General features: G+C 41.3%; 2 protein-coding genes across 3 annotated transcripts; one reads left to right on the top strand and one right to left on the bottom strand.

Moving 5' to 3' along the window:
• The first annotated feature begins 5,028 nt into the window (after window positions 1–5,028).
• LOC124489254 (tonsoku-like protein) lies at window positions 5,029–9,024 on the top strand. The gene is made up of 6 exons (XM_047051960.1): window positions 5,029–5,106; window positions 7,333–7,504; window positions 7,621–7,796; window positions 7,937–8,010; window positions 8,559–8,692; window positions 8,807–9,024. Exons 1-6 carry the CDS (start codon window positions 5,029–5,031, stop codon window positions 8,998–9,000), a joined length of 828 nt encoding a protein of 275 aa, XP_046907916.1. The 3' UTR covers window positions 9,001–9,024.
• Window positions 9,025–9,658: 634 nt separating this feature from the next.
• LOC124466164 lies at window positions 9,659–13,061 on the bottom strand. Of its 2 annotated transcripts, none has more exons than XM_047017882.1 (4): window positions 12,823–13,061; window positions 12,251–12,366; window positions 12,034–12,120; window positions 9,659–10,715 (listed from the first exon to the last, which is right to left on the bottom strand). In XM_047017882.1, the coding sequence occupies exons 1-4, from the start codon at window positions 12,875–12,877 to the stop codon at window positions 10,707–10,709; spliced, it is 267 nt and encodes an 88-aa protein (XP_046873838.1). In that variant the 5' UTR covers window positions 12,878–13,061; the 3' UTR covers window positions 9,659–10,706. The 2 variants fall into 2 exon arrangements, with proteins under 2 accessions (XP_046873838.1, XP_046873829.1); XM_047017873.1 differs by having other exon boundaries at window positions 9,659–11,617; window positions 12,823–13,044.
• Between the last annotated feature and the right edge of the window lie 4,020 nt (window positions 13,062–17,081).

The raw sequence follows: 17,081 nt of genomic DNA, 5'->3' as shown, positions 1-17,081 counted from the left end.
ATTTTGTAATGTATCTGTAAATACTATCCGAGAAAGGTAATGTTAAAATGTACAAACATTCCTTTTTAACAACCTGCCAGTTGTGTGCGTCATTGTATAGATCCAGAATTAACTGCATTCATGTATATAATCATACTCAAAGTAAAAACTGTATTTCAGTTGTTTTTTCTTCCAAAAAGGAAAAAGAAACATGTAATGTCTCAAAGTTATTGAGTACACGTTAACAGAACAAACATTTGTTCTGTGACATTCTCATTGGTCTACCTGATTTACTTTTGTCATTTTTTACTCTTTGGCCATGGACTTGCCTCCATTTGCAAGTAGTTTGTTCAATTTTAATATATTTGTTTTAACATTTTTTGTTTTCCCTGTTTTTGTTTCTATGACCTTTTGATTGTAGCAGTTTGAGTTGAGGAAAGCATGTTATTAAGAAAATTATTAAAATCTTTATTAATATTTTTTCTTTAAAGTTCAAAGGCAACCTGAATAATATTCTTAAGTACAAATTAAATGACTGAAAAATGTTGTTGACCCTTCCAACAAACAAACATTGAGGTTGGGGCAAGTCAGTGGGTCTGAGGAGGAGAAACAAACACAAAAAGGGCCATCACTTCTCAGATGTTTTCGACATGGCTTCTTGTTTCATATTTGCATTGACACATTCATCTCCTTCTCTGTGGTTTAACAACTTCACCGGTTATTTGAAGCACCTCACCCAAACTTATTTCCTCACTTTGAGAATAGAGCCATCAGTGCTTCTTAGAACATACATTTGTGTTATTTTGAATTAAAGCACAACATTGAAGAATATCAAAGTTCAGCAGATTAATACGACAGGCTAGTTGAAGGAAAAGTGAATGGATTGGATAGATATGTTGTGATTAGGAACAAACAGGACAGACACAGCTATTACTGAAATAGAATGATGAAAAAACTGTAGCTGTGAAGTACGCATATTGTACTCACAGCCCCAGGTCCTTTAGGCTCATCATGTTGTAAGACAATAAGTCAATAGTTTAGCATGATCATGCTCCCTAAGGGCGAGTAAGTATGATATAGCCAGTTCAATGTGCACAGATGTGTTATATTGTAGAGTTCCTATAATTTTATGTTTGTCTTCCTCAAAGCAGTATTGACTCATCTCTCCCTCTCTCTTTATATATATATATATATATATATATATATATATATATATATATATATATATATATATATATGTATATATATATATATATATATGTATATATATATATGTATATAAACACTGAACTGATACACTGGTGTTATTTTAGAGATTAGCAAAGTGCAGAATAATTACAAATCTTCTGTAGATAAAGTTGATCTAGTAGTTGTACTTTTGTCTATCACCTGATAGAGAACTTCCATGCAATTCAGCTTTTCAAGTGGAACCTGGTGGTACACTTAGCCGATGTTGGCCTGCACCACATTCCTAAACACATGTCATCACCTGGATGTGTAATCCCCATGAGGAATCACTCTTCACATCAGAAGTAAACAGAACAGGTGAGGTATGTATGGCAAACCACTTTTGGCCTTCTGTTTCTTTATTCATGTTTGTTCAGGGAAATAAATAGCAAGAAAATACATAATATCTAACCTATTCTATCAAAAATAGAATAATTTATTAAACTGATTGGAGAGTTTGTGAATTCATATTTTTTCTTCTTTTGAAATCAAGGGCCCAGTTTACCTTAGTTTTATATCTATCCTGTATTAGTGAAAATGTTTCACAAATTTGTATTAATGTGAATAGATGAGACACATTTGACGTGACGAAAGGTACACTACTTAGGCAATACATTGTTTATTTTATGGTACTAAATATTAATACATGTCATTCAGTTTAGGCCGGCCAGTACAGAATGCCAAACAGAATACCAGAAGATTTTTTACAGTCCATATTAAACATATTGTGCATAGAAATTGCATTGAAACGTAATGCAGTAATTAAGCAATCAGTAAAGGCTACACAATAGTGAGAAAGTGGCGTGAGCATGCTGTTAACTTGGATGAGGATTCTTCCATGTGGATTCTGCCTGATCAGTGGCTGATCTCCCAAACGTGCTTCGGCCTGCAAAACACACAAAACGCATGTTGATAAGACTTACTTAAAGACAGGATAAGCAACTTTTGCGAACCTGAGTTTGAAAGGATTCAAACTAAAATATCCTACCCCCTCCCTTAACCTTGCCTTCGGGTCATGTGACCCACCGTCGTGGTGCAAAAGGTGGGTCATAATGACCCGAGGGCAGCACAAGGGTTAAGCAAATCCTCCAAAACACAAGAACTGAACCTGACTACTGCCGGGGGGTAGACAGACAAGTAGCCAGTCCAATCATTGCATTCCGTCTGAATGCCGTCCAATAATTTGTGCAGGTCTGACCTTAATGATTGGTTGTGTTTACTACAGTCCTGCAAGGCCCACAGGTATTGGATTTATTTCATATTTTATTTCATATTTCTCATATTTTTCATAGTCTTGCATTATTCAGCTGTGTCCATGCTAACCCTGAGGACACTTACTTGCAGAACTTTGTCTTGACGCACATCGTTCTCACGTCTGCGTCATTGGAAAACATCTTCACCAAGATATTGGAGTATTTCTTACAAATACTGCGACACATTGATTTTCCAAATTTGATTTGGTCACAGCTTCTCAACAGCTTTTCATTAATAGTCTGCAATAAAAAAAAATCAGACCATCGTTTGACCAAATGTACAAAAATGTCAAACTGATGACATAAATACCCAAAGAGGACAATATAGTTGGTTTAGGTAAACATAGCCAAAGTCATAAATAATACAGCAATATCATTGATAGCTAGAAGTTGATTGTTTCATTCTCATCTAATTTCTACAGTTCTATGTGGTGCAGTATTTACATTACCTTTACATTATCAGAGCTATTCAAATGTGCCTTCACTGTATTCAGAATATACTTGCATATCCCGCAAGCTCCAGGAATCATCTCCTTTTCTAGCTGGGAAATGAAGGGTACGAAACACACAGACATGAGTTTCAAATCCATGCATCTACCTAAAGACCTAGAGGAGGTGCTGGTCCACATCATTTCGACTTGCAGGTAACAAGCAGCAGGTGGCTGAGCGGTTAGGGAATCGGGCCAGTAATCAGAAGGTTGCAGGATCGATTCCCTCCCGCGCCAAATGACGTTGTGTCCTTGGGCAAGGCACTTCACCCTACTTGCCTCGGGGGAATGTCCCCGACCGTACTTACTGCAAGTCGCTCTGGATAAGAGCGTCTGCTAAATGACTAAATGTAAATGTAACAAGCAATGCAACCTTCTCTCAAGAGAGCCACCTCCACCTCTAGACATTACCGTGGTGTCTTCTCTGGCTTCTTCACCGTATTCCCATTCCTCTCCAAGGTAGTTCACCTCTCTGCCATGTACAGCCATGACTGTGCAGGATAAGGGTAAAAGCAAAACAAGATCAGGGGCAACCAAGTATAGACTATACATGGATGTATAAGGATAAATGTGTTTGAAAGACAGTTGAAGTAAAATGTGCTCACCTGAGAAAGCCAAGATAAGGCAAATGAGAGACAGAAGATTTTTCATCTTGATCTGCAGGAAGTGCTGACAAAGTGCTAAGGTGAATGTTTGTCTGATGATGGGACCCCTTAGTCTAAACTACTGTTTTTATACCCCCTTCACAGACCCCACACATGACGAACAACAACACCTCCCACATTGTTTAACACCTGTGAAGTGGGGAAATACCCCTCATTTAAGATGTGTCACTTTTATTATCAGACAAAATGGACAAAACCAATTTTGGTTTCTTATTCATGCTGTTAAGAAGTACAAATAGAGAAAAAACATGTGTAGATATTTATATGTTTAGCCAATAATACCATAATCATGTCCACCTGATAACTATGAATCAAGTAAAACATTCATGGTAGTGAAAGGTAGTCAATGGAGGGTAGAAAACTAAATTTTTATAAGCAAAATCTGGTCAAACCTTTACATTCAACATGGTATTGGACGGTTGCATAGGCATTCAATTCAAGCAGAAATATTGCAAATGTTTCAATCAAACAAAAAGGGAAGGGTCAATCAATTTTATGAAGTGCTCAAGCAAAAATATAGTCCTAAATTACCAGACCAGAAACATTAGAAATATCCACGAGGTTCAAGAGCTCTGCTGGGTCCTAGGAGGAGTCCCTTTGCATTACTTCAATTTGACACAGCAAGTGTTTGCAGTGTCTTTGTGTAACAGAAATTGAATCAGCTTGTCCTTGTACTTATTTATCAGTGTTGTGCAAAAAAAAATTTAAAGGAACTTCTTTTTAGCACAGTACTGATCCAGTTTCTCTCCGATGTTGCCCTGCACAAACATCTGTAACAGTGTGCCGTGTGTTTTCCGCTGCCAGAAGTGAGTGTTGAGGGCGTGGATCCAAGCCCCCACCCCTCGCCCCTCGGCTTGAAGCAACGGCCCCGGTGGATGTAGGTGGTATTGCATGTACGGTTAGGTTTCCGACTCTTCCGGTCGTTTTTATTCTATTAAGTCCATTCAACATTTACAAAACTATCTCCCCCAATTATTTTTGTTTGATTCTCGAACCTGGCTCATACTACTAGCTTTTTCATAGAATAATTTTTCCCGATTTTTGCTAAGATTAAAACCAATCCGAAATGGGTAAACTAGCAATCCATTTATTTGCTTAGTCAATGAAAGTTGCCTGCAAATGTGCTGGTGGATACTAACAGAGCACGAGCACAAAAGTTCACATTGGCCGATAGCCGATACATGAGCTCTCGGAGCTAGGGAAAAAAAGAGCCACTGTTTAAAGCTTGACAGGAAGACACGGAAGTGAAAGTCTCGCGATTTCGCTTGCCTCACTGCGCCACTGAGCACTTTTCATAGAAATGAATGGGGACGCCATCTTGGAAGACAAAAGTAGCTTACTCTAGTTATATTAACTCTATGCGTGGATCCCAGAGGCGTGGGGGATCGTCGCAGGGTGATGACACAGCGGCCTAGTATGAGCGAACTCAGAACTGCTGGTCAACTCCAGAGGGCGCCAGTTGTCCGGCCAGGGCCTGCCCAGCCAGGGAGACGGGTATGGCTGCAGCAGACTTTGATGGTTTCTTTTTGTGATTTTCCTTAAGGTACACATCAGTGTCTTTAAAAAAAAGAACAGACCGTAGGTGACAAAATGCACGGTGTGCTGTACCGACCATCATTGTCCCCCAACCGTCGTGGTTGTGCCTAACCTTAACCTCGACCACTCCTACGACTCCTGGCCTTAAACTAATCCTAACCTCAACTGTCGTTGTGACGCCTAAACTCAACCGGGCCTCCCAGGCAGCAGCAGTAGAATGGATTTTAGTTTGCTGTCTGGCTAAAAAAAAAACACGTACACCAAAGTAGGAAGGAGAAATAGCGGACCAGACAAGCTTTTATTTTGAAAAGTACAGGCATGAGACGGGAGGCCATGAGACGGGAGGACATGAGACGGGAGGGCATGAGACGGGAGGGCATGAGGCGGGAGGGCATGAGGCGGGAGGGCATGAGACGGGAGGGCATGAGGCGGGAGGGCATGAGACGGGAGGGCATGAGGCGGGAGGGCATGAGGCGGGAGGGCATGAGACGGGAGGGTATGAGGCGGGAGGGCATGAGGCGGGAGGGCATGAGGCGGGAGGGCATGAGACGGGAGGGCATGAGGCGGGAGGGCATGAGGCAGGAGGGCATGAGACGGGAGGCGGCAGGCTGCAGCCATACACTCTTGCAGCCAGGAATCCTCCAGAGCAGGGGGCCGCAGTACCACGCAAGCCTTCAAGGGGGCACTCTAACAGCTCAGCCGCCCGTGGCCGGTGCTCTATGGGGTAAGCAGCCTATTTAAATCAACCATAAGAATGTTGGTTATTTCTTTCTTGTATGTCTATTGTGTCACCTGTCACTGCTGGGGCCTGTGAGCTGAGAGTGCTTATCACAATGGCAGACAAACAGAGAAAGCCTCTAGTCATCAGGCATGGAACACCCATGCACTGTCGATCACTCTTGCGCGCATCAGAAATTCAAATCGGAAAAATTCAGGCTGGTTCAATTCGAATGGAAAATTCAGATCCAATTTCTTTTTTTAAGATTTAGGCTGAGCCCCAACTTTTTACATCGTCTGGCTCCGTCCCTGCCTACCGCCACAAATATAATCACTTTGTGGGAAACACTGAAATGTTTTCTTATCTTTCAATACTAGTAAGGGGTAAGAAATGAAAGACAATAAAGCTGTCAATGTCACATGGGACCACCAGCTAAACTCAAAGAATCTCATCTCTTGATGTTTTCAGAATCTGAAGGATTTTATTTTCAGAATCAGAATCAGAAGGATTGTATTCGCCTAGCATTACATCCACCTTGTAAATGTAATGCTAGCACGTCATCATCTTGTAGAGAGCACGTCACTAGGTGACAACTCAAGACACTTCCCAAAATACTTGCAACTATGTAGAGACCTCAGTTCTTTGGAAAGTTGTGCTCTAGTCATTTATAAACATTGCTGATGCAGAGCTTCCTGCTAGTTAGACCAGTCACTCTGGTCCACTGCTCTCATCTAGGGAGCTTTGCATTTCTGCACAGACCTTATATGGCCACTATAGAGGTGTGTGTGGGGGTGCGTGTCAATTATGAATAGCAGGGCTGCCAAATTTTTCAAAAACCTTGGCGTGAGATTTGGTGCGAGGGGCGAGCTTTCGCTTGCTTCACTCCCCCCCACCTCAATGTAACTCTCGCCATGGAGTGGGGGGAGAGACAAGGCGAGTTTACACGGCTGTTTGCGCGTCAATGTTGCTTCACTCCGTTAACCTGCGCATCGTCCGTTACTGTTTAAAACGTTAGATTGGCTACTTGTTTGGCGTTGCCTTTTCAGCGTGAGATATACAAGGTGTGGCATGAGAGCATGAGAAATGGTTGAAATGCTTGTGTCACACGGCGAAACCGCGAGAGTTGGCAGCTCTAAATAGTTTGTAGTGTGGTGGCTGTCTCAGAAGAGACCACCACCCTTTCCTGTGTCATGGTAGCTTTTGTGAGAACCTGTTGTGTGGGAGGGACGTGTTTGTGGTGGGGCTGGTGCTACTGAGTTCTAACTCTGCTGGGGGTGACAAACCTCTTTTACCATAAGGACAGTGTGTAGTGTGTTGCTCATTGTCTTACAGAGCCATGCACTATATCTCACACACACCCCTTTTCCACAACTATCTCTTTCTTTCCACCCCCCCTTTTTTTCTCCCTCCATCTCTTTCCTCTCTCTGCCCTCATTTGTTCCCCTCCCTCCCCACCTCCCCTGTAGTGTCTGGAGGAGCTGGACCTGAGTGTGAACCCCCTGGGGGATGGTGTGTCCCAAGCCCTGGCCTGTCTGCTGTCAGCCTGTCCCCTGCTGGCTCGGCTGGCCCTGCAAGCCTGCAACCTCACTGCACGCTTCCTCCAGCAACACCGCCTCTTACTGGCTCAGGCTCTTGCAGGTGAGCAGCAATACCCCCTCTTATTGGCTAAAGACCTTGCATCCAAGCAGTAACACTGACTGTGTACTATAATATGTTGTGTGTAGATAAATACATACAGTTCCCATCTCACACAGGCATGGGACACCTAAAGTCAGTGTGTCTATCCCACAATTCATTGGGCTCCACGGGGTTTGAGCTAGTGCTGAAGACGCTGCCTCTGCACTGCCTCACACACCTCCACCTGTCTGCTGTATGCAGTGGAGCTGTGGACCCCCCTGCTCTGGAACACCTCACTACAATCATGTCTCAGGTACATTTACACACATAACCGTATGCACACACATTTGTTTTTTTCAAGAAATGTGTTGACGCTTGATCGACATCGGATCTTGACTTTTGAGGTCTTCAGAACAAATTATTGGTCTGATTGGTCCAACTTATGTTCTACAGGAAGACTGTTCACTGATCCACCTGAGCCTCGCAGGAAACGGACTGACAGACAGCAGTGTTGCTATTGTTGCCAGGTGTGTGTGCGTGTGTGTATATGTACGATGCTCATGCATGCATGAGTGTTTATGCATTGAAGAAGAAAAGAAGGCTTGGTTGTTGGTATTGTATGTTAGCACGTAATATGGCTCTGTCTGTCTGTCTGTCTGTCTGTCTGTCTGTCTGTCTGTCTGTCTGTTTGTCTGTCCTGGTGTGATGTGAATGCTTCCTGTCTTCTCTCTTGATGTGGTTGAAGCCTATTTGTCTCTGAGAGAGAAATTACAAGTATCTTATACTCTCAAATGGCTATTACTCCACCCTGATTGCAATATTTCTTTCCCTACCTGTTGTCTTTGTACATAAAATATGTAAAATCAATTGTTCCCAGGTTAAATACAGTTTATTCCCAATGTAAAAAAAAAAGAACAATAAATCCTTACTGGTTTAAAAGATCTGTCTGTCCACGTCTCTCAAGTCAAGTCAATTTTATTGAATCAAATATCAAATTTGTTTGTAGACAGGTATTAAAACACATTCAATCCATCATAAATACTACATAAACATACGTCTTCATGTTTGGGTACAGGTGTCTTCCTGTCTGCCCCTCCCTGGTGTCACTGGACCTATCAGGGAACCCGGCAGTGACCTCAGCGGGGCTCCACAACATCCTTTCTGGCCTTCAAGATGGCCGCCCACCTTTAACCCTCCTCAACCTCCAAGGTACAACTCAGCAGCAGGTTTCTTCCCTCACTTTAGTCATCTCACTCATCTTTATAATGAATGAATGAATTGATTCATCTGATCCATGCTCCGTCCTCTGTTCCTGTTTCCCAGGCTGCCAGGTAGCTGGGCCCTGGGATGCTGCTGATCTGGACGCCCTGTCCTTATTGGTCCAGGATCTGCGTCTGTGTTCTCAGAGACTCAACAAACTGGACCTTGAGGCCTTACAACAGACCTGGGGTCAGCGGCACCCCAGAGGATACTTCCTCTCCGTGAGCTCCAGGTGTCTGCTCTCTGCCGCCCCCTGACTGTGAGGAGGACCTTTCTAAAGCCTGCACTACACGTTTATATGCTTACGGTCCAAAAACAAAGTTGGCCTTTGAAGTCTAGTCTGCTAGAGTGTAGTGTAGTCTCCATACTTCATGCGGTCCTAGGATATATCCCCCTGGTGTGACTTATTCTAGCACTCATTCTACTGTTTGATTGGTGGCCTTTCAAAAGTACTTTAATGTGTTTCCATCTGTGTCTTTGTATTTTTATGTGCTAGAGTATTATATGTAGGTGCTTAAAATAAGAAAGCGATTAAAAGTAAATCTGATAGTATTGCTTTAGCATCTGTATTCTATCATAATACAGAACTACTTCCTTGCCATGGAGCTCAAGGTTTTAACTTGCTACCTGACTACAGTTTTTTCACTTAGCTTGAAATAATGAATTTGAACTGTATCTGGAAATACTAACCCAGAAAGGTAATGTTCTAATTTACAAAAACTTTTGAACAACCTGCCAGTTGTGTGCATCATTGTATAAATCCATAATTAACTGCATTCCTGTATATAATCATACTAAAACGTTATATAAGTCTTTTTTTTTTCGAATAAGGAAAAAGGAACAAGTAATGTCTCAAAGTTATTGAATACACATTAATAGGACACAAGTTTGTTCTATGACATTCTCATTGATTTATTTGGTAGAAACAAAAACCTAAAAAAAGCAGTCTATGGTCTTCAAGGATACAAGATAAAAAACTAAAGTAAACCAGATCAAGTTTGATAGTGTCTATGCATGCTAACAATCCCTGATCACATTTCATTTGCAATCTAAATGGTTTGGTTTGATTCAAAACGTTTTTATATCAGATGGGGTTATCTGAGTGCAAGGAAATGTAAGACATTTTAATATAACACTTTGATGCCTAGTTTTTCACTTGTACTAAAAGTTGCTGTTGATAAGTGATGAATTACTCAAATGAATGTCTCAAATGTAAATGTTTTAGAGTCTCGAAATTGACTATTGATAATGCTTATTAAGAGAAATGTCATTGTATGTGAGTGCAGTGAAGTATACTCACTCCAGTATGAATGCTTTCATTCTCACACATCACCAACTGCCAAAACATCACACCCGTGTTGTTTCACTTTCACTGCCTCTGTTTCTTCATGAATGGGCTACAAAATTCTAACTCTTACAAAGCAGTTCTCTGAAATTCAATCAATCCTTCCACATCTGCCTTCTCCCTCTTCTCTGCAAGCATTCTCTCTCCCCGAAAGTCCTGTTGTAAACTGAAGACCATGGGTTAAGGAGCTTCTGTTCTAGTATCCCACGGGTCTGGAATGCCTTGCTGAGAAACAACCCTATACCCTTGACAGCTTTAAGAAAGGTTTTAAAACTTCTCTCTACTGGTCTACCTGATTTACTTTTGTCGTTTTTAACTCTTTTGTCATGGACTTGCCTCCATTTGCAAGTAGTTTGTTCAATTTGAATATATTTGTTTTAACTTTTTGTTTTCCCTGTGTTTTTGTTTCTATGACTTTTTGATTGTAGCAGTTTGGGTTGAGGAAAGCATGTTATAAAGAAAATTCCTTATCTTTATTAATATTGTCTCTTTAAAGTTCAAAGGCAACCTGAATAATACCTTTAACAATTACAAATTAAATGACTGAGAAATGTCCTTATTTGTCTTCTCTGTCCCTTGTTGACCCTTCCAACAAACAAACATTGAGGTTGGGGCCAGTCAGTGGGTCTGAAGAGGAAAAACAAAGACAAAAAGGGTCATCACTTCTCAGTCTGTTTTTGACATGGCTTCTTGTATCATATTTGCATCGACACATTCATCTCCTTCTCTGTGGTTTAACAACTTCACAGGGTATTTGAAGCACCCTCGCCCAAACTTAGTTCCTCACTTTGAGAGTAGAGCCGTCAGTGCTTCTTAGAACATACATTTGTGTTATTTTGCATTGAAGCACAACATTGAAAAATATCAAAGTTCAGCAGATTAATACGACAGACTAGCTGAAGAAAAAGTGAATGGATTGGATAGATCTGTTGTGATTAGGAACAAACAGGACAGACTCACAGCTACTACTGAAATAGAATGTTGAAAGAACTGTCAGTTTGTCAACTGTAGCTAGCTGTAAAGTAACCACAGTGTACTGCTTGTGGAAGGACACGCATATTGTACTCACAGCCCCAGATCCTTTAGGCTCATCATGTTGTAGGACATTAAGTCAATAGTTTAGCATGATCATGCTTCCTAAGTGCGAATAAATATGAAATAGCTAGTTCAATGTGCACAGATGTGTTATATTGTAGAGTTCCTATAATGTTATGCTTGTCTTCCTCAAGCAGTGTTGACACATCTCTCCCTCTTTATATATATATAAAGTCCTAAATATATAATATAGTCCTAAATTACCAGACCAGAAACATTAGAAATATCCACGAGGTTCAAGAGCTCTGCTGGGTCCTAGGAGGAGGAGTCCCTTTGCATAACTTCAATTTGACACAGCAAGTGTTTGCAGTGTCTTTGTGTAACAGAAATTGAATCAGCTTGTCCTTGTACTTATTGATGAGTGTTGAGCATATTTTTTTAAAAAGTGACTTCTTTTTAGCGCAGTACTGATCCATTTGCCGTCTGATATTGTCCTGTGCAAACACAAATACATCAAGTGTCAATCAAATCATGTCAAACTCACATATGGCAGGTATTGACTGTGAATTAAATAAAATGTAATGTTCTGATATTACTCAGGACCATGTCCTCTTTATACAACATTTTAGGAATGCAGTGTTTCTGGTATGCTTAAAACTCATCTACTGTAAATAGTGTAAATGTGTAAGTATAAGTGCTCATAAGACGCTTATTAATGTTTTTAATTGCATGCCACTTCTCATACTTGTCGCATTTTATCTTCTGAAATCACTAAAAATCACCACACATAGACATAAAGTTGAGCAAATAGAAAGGCAATTGGTACAAGGTAGTGATAACCTCTATAGTGACCTACTGTTGCATACTTTGACTGTACAAGAGGGAAGGGCAGAATTTGGTCTGTATTTACCCTGGATATTGAATTCCCCAGCATTTTCTTAACGTTGTTGATAATTTTCTTACAGGCAAAACATACACCTGGAATTTCAGCTCGGTTCTGAGTTTAGAAAAAAAGAGAAAAGGCTTTTAAATATGTTTTACAATAAACCCATTAGGCCTACAACCAATGTGCCGGATATATCTTATAAACAGAATTTTAGCCATATGATGACTCATTCCAGTCTCACCTGTTTGGCAAGGCGGCCATCTCTGTCTGTGGGGTATTCTTCCATATCAGACAGAGAGCCGTTGTCATGCCCTGGTAGAAGCTCCTCATCCTGAGACTCCAGAGACCGAGTTACAGCTGTCACACGAGAATCAGGTCAATTCTAATTACTATGGGAACCAAAAGTAACAGTATATCATCTTTTTCAGTTCCATATGACATTCAGAAGAATGTATTCTACAATTTGTATAACTTATTCAAAGGAAAGACTCACTCATGTATTTCCTTTCACAATACACATGCTTTGTGTTACATTTACATTTATGCATTTAGCAGACACTTTTATCCAAAACGACTTCCAAGAGAGAGCTTTACAAAAGAGCATAGGTCACTGATCATAACAACGAGGTAGTCCCAAACATTGCAAGCAGCCAAAACATGAAGCATACATTGTGAAAAAACTAAACAAGTGCCAAAAGGGAAGACCCATAAGAGCATGCAGTTATACAAGTTACAAATTAAAACAACATGAACCACAAAAAAGTGCTGAAGGAGACAGGGAAAGAGAGAGAGAGGGAATGAGACATGAGTCACCTGCACAGAGAAGCAGCAGCAGCCCAATACTGGTGAATGGAGTCAGAGTCTTCATCTGTTCTTCAACCTAGAGCTAACCATACAACAGTGAGGTCCTGTCAGACATTGGGAGAAGCCTTTATACTGCTTTTAGTGTTGAGCGTTCATGCTGAATTGCTCTTTGTTAAACGTGTTACTTCTCCAGCCTTTTAGTGTTAGGATAGACAGCCACAGAGTGCTGATGGTGCCATTGTTTACCCAAAAGAACTATGTGAAACGCTGTAAACATGGGGAGCCCACCAAAGGGGAACCTCCCTGATTGTATCTAGGAAGTTGCAACACACTAATGCAACTTGATGCAAAATATATTTTTTACTTTCCCAATGTATTTATCCCGATGCCCTTGTAGATTTTCCTCTACACCTAATCCCGATCAACCCATTACAGAGGTCCTGCAACTCAGCAGGGGTCCGTAGACCTCACAAGCAGTTTAGTGAAGAGTGATACACTGACAATGGCTCACATAATGGTGTCATACATATCAAAACAACCAATCAGCATGCTACATTTCAGCAACAGAATACCAGCACCAACCTGACCTTTGACCTTACAGTTGTGAAGTCATGTTACAGTCTCTTCAAAACATGGAAAGCACAGTGCTAAATGAGAATAGTCAAATATAAAATGCATAAAACATCAACCATTCCATAGTTGGATTGTACAAGACAAGCCCCTCTTTTGAATAACTAATTTTAGCAGCAAGTATGTGTAACCCAGCAGTAGTGCTGCAGCGCCAGCTTGTGGGCTATATAAGTAAACACATAGTACTTTCATTATAACTATTATGTTGTATTACTGTATTATTACACATCTTATACACCCTTTTGTGATAGTGTTCTGTGTATTCTAGAAACATGTAAACAGAATAATGCAACAGATAAGATGAGACATGAAAAAAAAGATACTAAATACTGCACAGCCATTGAAAGGGCTAGCGTTGTGTGAACCTGTATTTTGTAAACACAGGGACATCAAAAGACACACGCACAAACTGGTCATGTCAGAGGGGAAGGTCAGCTTGTCAAGACCCGGTGTTCTTCTCCAGCAATGAAAAAGTTTGTTCTGATATCTGGGCTTGTTAATGTCTGTCAAGAAGACAAGCTGAGTCATGCGTGCCCTTAGGGCTAAAAATAGTGTTGTTGTGAAAACACTATAGATCAGGGGGATAACTGACAGTGGCTTATGGAGGAGGCCTGATGACTCCACCGGACCAGTCGTAACCATGAAGAAACATCTATGCATGTCCAGCATGGAATTTACTTCATTAAATACTTCAGCTTTGTTATTATTACAATTAGCACCAACTTTTATAAGCCGTTTCATTCAATTGGAAATATAAACACGTAAAGTTGGTTTCAAAATCTTTGACAGTTTTGACCATCTGGACAGAGCCAATAATATATACTTGCTGAACTAAAGTAAATGGGTGACTAGACTGGGATTTGACTGAATCATCAATCAAAATACACTGTCTGCTCTACATCTTTAGGTTTTCTATCAATGGCTTCCTTTTCCATCTTTGTCTTCCCACCCAAATGGATCCATCTGTCAAACTGTCATGGTTGATCATCTATCAAATCTGTTACAGAGACACTGTTTTTTTTGAGTAAATACTTCTCCTGCCCCTGTCCTTCCAATACACATCCAGTGAACAGCCAATGTGCTAAATGTAACCCTTGTGATGGATGCTGATGAACCCAGAGGGGTGCTAGTCTGGGCTCCTTCCGCAGCCCTGCAGCAGATGAGAGAGACAGAGAGAGGGAGAGGAGAAGTGATGGAGAAAGAGAGTGAAACACAAAGACAAGGGGAGAGAAAAAGCAAGCAAGAGGGGAAAGGGTGAAAGTGAAGTGAAATAGACAGAGAACAGTAGGGGAGTAAGAGACACAGAATGTGTCTTTTTTTCTTTATTTAACCAGGAAAATGACTCACTGAAATAAAAAATAAATTAAAAAAACACTATATAGGGAAATCAAAACAGAGCATCCATCATCCAGCACCAATAATACAACAAATAAAGCTGCAATTGAAAGAGATTCACAATTTACAACCCATTCATATTTTTCCATTTAGCATTAAACAGACCCAGGGCTTCAAGCTCCTACATCTTTAGGTCAGATTGAACATCATCTCATGCAGTGGAAGTAACAATCCTAAAAGCCTTTCTTCCCATCTCTGTGCAACGGTGGGAAAGGCCAACAAATAGATGTCCTGTGATCGTAAGCAGTACCTTTTTGAACTTTTTGTGGATTAGTCACAAAGGTAGGAAAGGTAACAAATTGGAAGAACAAGTTTCTTTCTAGTTTCAAATGAAAAACAAGACTTATTTATAAAACAAGACTCCCTGCCAGGCACTCAGACCTTCCAGCAGCTTCCTCACCCAGTGAACAGCAGCCCAATGGGCTGGCTGTCAACCCTGCTAGGGCTACAGGGAAAACATTCTCTCCTGGTCTCCATTCTCTGTTTTCTCCATCTGCAACAGTGGGCAATGTAGCCTCCGTTAGCTTAGTGAAATGGCCCGGCTCTCAAGTAGTATACTTGTGTACATAATGTAGCATAATGTGTATGTCCTGTGACTCATCAGAATTATATTTTACACACTGAGCTTAATCTGAGGGAAAGAAGCATGTCATCAGAGCAGCATGGGCTCCTTAGGTACTAGATGCAGATGAATCTATATGTCTGAAGCCAACCCAGGGTCCTCCATAAATAACCAATTTGTCCAAAGTGGACTTTTCAAATCCCTGGTGGATGTCACTTGTGATAGTGATTGGACAGAATGTGAGTGGCTTCTTGAACTGAGCTTTGACTGCGAATAGGCAGATGAAAGCAAGAATCTATCTGGACATACAAAAGGTTTCATTCTATAAATATTTAATTCCTCTCTTCAAGTTCAAGTTCAAGTTCAAGTCTTTTATTTGTCAGGTGCACAGAGCAACACAAGGTTAGACTGGGCACTGAAATTCTTAAGACAAGACAACGCAAGCACTTGGCATAACATAACATATAAGTACACAGAACAAATTTACATCTATGCTGAGCTTAGATAAGTGAACTTCCTAAATATACAGATAGCAATAAATAAACGACTATACTAACCCTAACACTAAAACTTCCTAAATTACAGATAACAATAAATAGTACGCTATACTAACCCTAATACACAAAAAAAAAAAAAAAAAAAAAAAAAAAAAAAACCTGTTACAACCCTATAAACTAATCTAACCTAAATGGAGTACAGTGCAGTAGTGCAAATTTACAGATCAGTGACTTTGTCAATGACCAAACAGGAGCCTGGTGGCGAGGTACAGTAGTGCAATGTTACTGAAAGAGCAACCAGTAGCTGAAAGTGACAGTGTATAAGTGACTAGTGTGCAGTAAAAATGTCCATATCAGTGTCCATTGAGAAGCCTGATGACCCTTGGGTAGAAACTGTTGTCCAGTCTGCGTGTGCGCGACCGGATGCTGCGGTAACGCCTGCCAGAAGGCAACGGGGTAAAGAGACTGAAGGATGGGTGGGAACAGTCTCTTAGAATCCTGCTGGCTTTCCTAAGGCAACGTGTGTGGTAGGTGTCCTGTAGGGCTGGGAGCTTCCTGCCGATGATGAACTCAGCAGAACGGACCACACTTCGTAGGGCCTTGCGGTCCCGGTCTGTGCAGCTCCCATACCACACTGTGATACAACCAGTCAGAATGCTTTCTATAGTGCATCTGTAAAAGTTAGTAAGGATGACTGAGTCCATACCAAACTTCTTCAGTCTCCTCAGGAAGAAGAGGCGCTTACGGGCCGTTTTGACCACCTTGTCCGTGTGAACAGACCAGGTGAGGTCATTGCTGATGTTCACCCCGAGGAACTTGAAGCAGCTGACCTTCTCCACTTCCGATCCATTGATGAATAGGGGTGCATGCTCCTCCTCCTGCCGCCTCCTAAAGTCCACAATCATCTCCTTGGTCTTGCTGATGTTAAGAGAGAGGTTGTTGTCCTGACACCATGATGTCAGGGTGTCAACCTCCTCTATGTAGGCTGACTCGTCACTGTCAGAGATGAGGCCCACGATGGTTGTGTCGTCAGCAAACTTAACGAGGAGGTTGGAGCTGTGCGTAGCCGCACAGTCGTGGGTGAACAAGGAGAACAGGAGAGGGCTGAGCACACAGCCCTGGGGGGTGCCTGTGTTGGTGATCAGTACAGATGAAGTGCGGTCACCGATTCTCACCACCTGTGG

This window comes from Hypomesus transpacificus, chromosome 3, assembly GCF_021917145.1.
Source record: "Hypomesus transpacificus isolate Combined female chromosome 3, fHypTra1, whole genome shotgun sequence".
Classification (NCBI taxonomy): domain Eukaryota; kingdom Metazoa; phylum Chordata; class Actinopteri; order Osmeriformes; family Osmeridae; genus Hypomesus; species Hypomesus transpacificus.
Note: the sequence above shows the minus strand (reverse complement) of the source record. Positions and strands in the feature narration are given on the sequence as shown.

Excerpts from the sequence above, each read along its gene's own strand:
- LOC124489254 (XM_047051960.1), top strand. The coding sequence starts at position 5,029 with ATGAGCGAACTCAGAACTGCTGGTCAACTCCAGAGGGCGCCAGTTGTC. Across the intron at positions 7,505-7,620 it reads ACTGGCTCAGGCTCTTGCAG|GCATGGGACACCTAAAGTCA; the intron begins GTGAGCAGCAAT and ends CATCTCACACAG. Across the intron at positions 7,797-7,936 it reads TCACTACAATCATGTCTCAG|GAAGACTGTTCACTGATCCA; the intron begins GTACATTTACAC and ends TATGTTCTACAG.
- LOC124466164 (XM_047017873.1), bottom strand. The coding sequence starts at position 12,877 with ATGAAGACTCTGACTCCATTCACCAGTATTGGGCTGCTGCTGCTTCTC. Across the intron at positions 12,367-12,822 it reads GCTGCTGCTTCTCTGTGCAG|CTGTAACTCGGTCTCTGGAG; the intron begins GTGACTCATGTC and ends CTCGTGTGACAG. Across the intron at positions 11,618-12,033 it reads TGGGGAATTCAATATCCAGG|GACAATATCAGACGGCAAAT; the intron begins GTAAATACAGAC and ends GTGTTTGCACAG.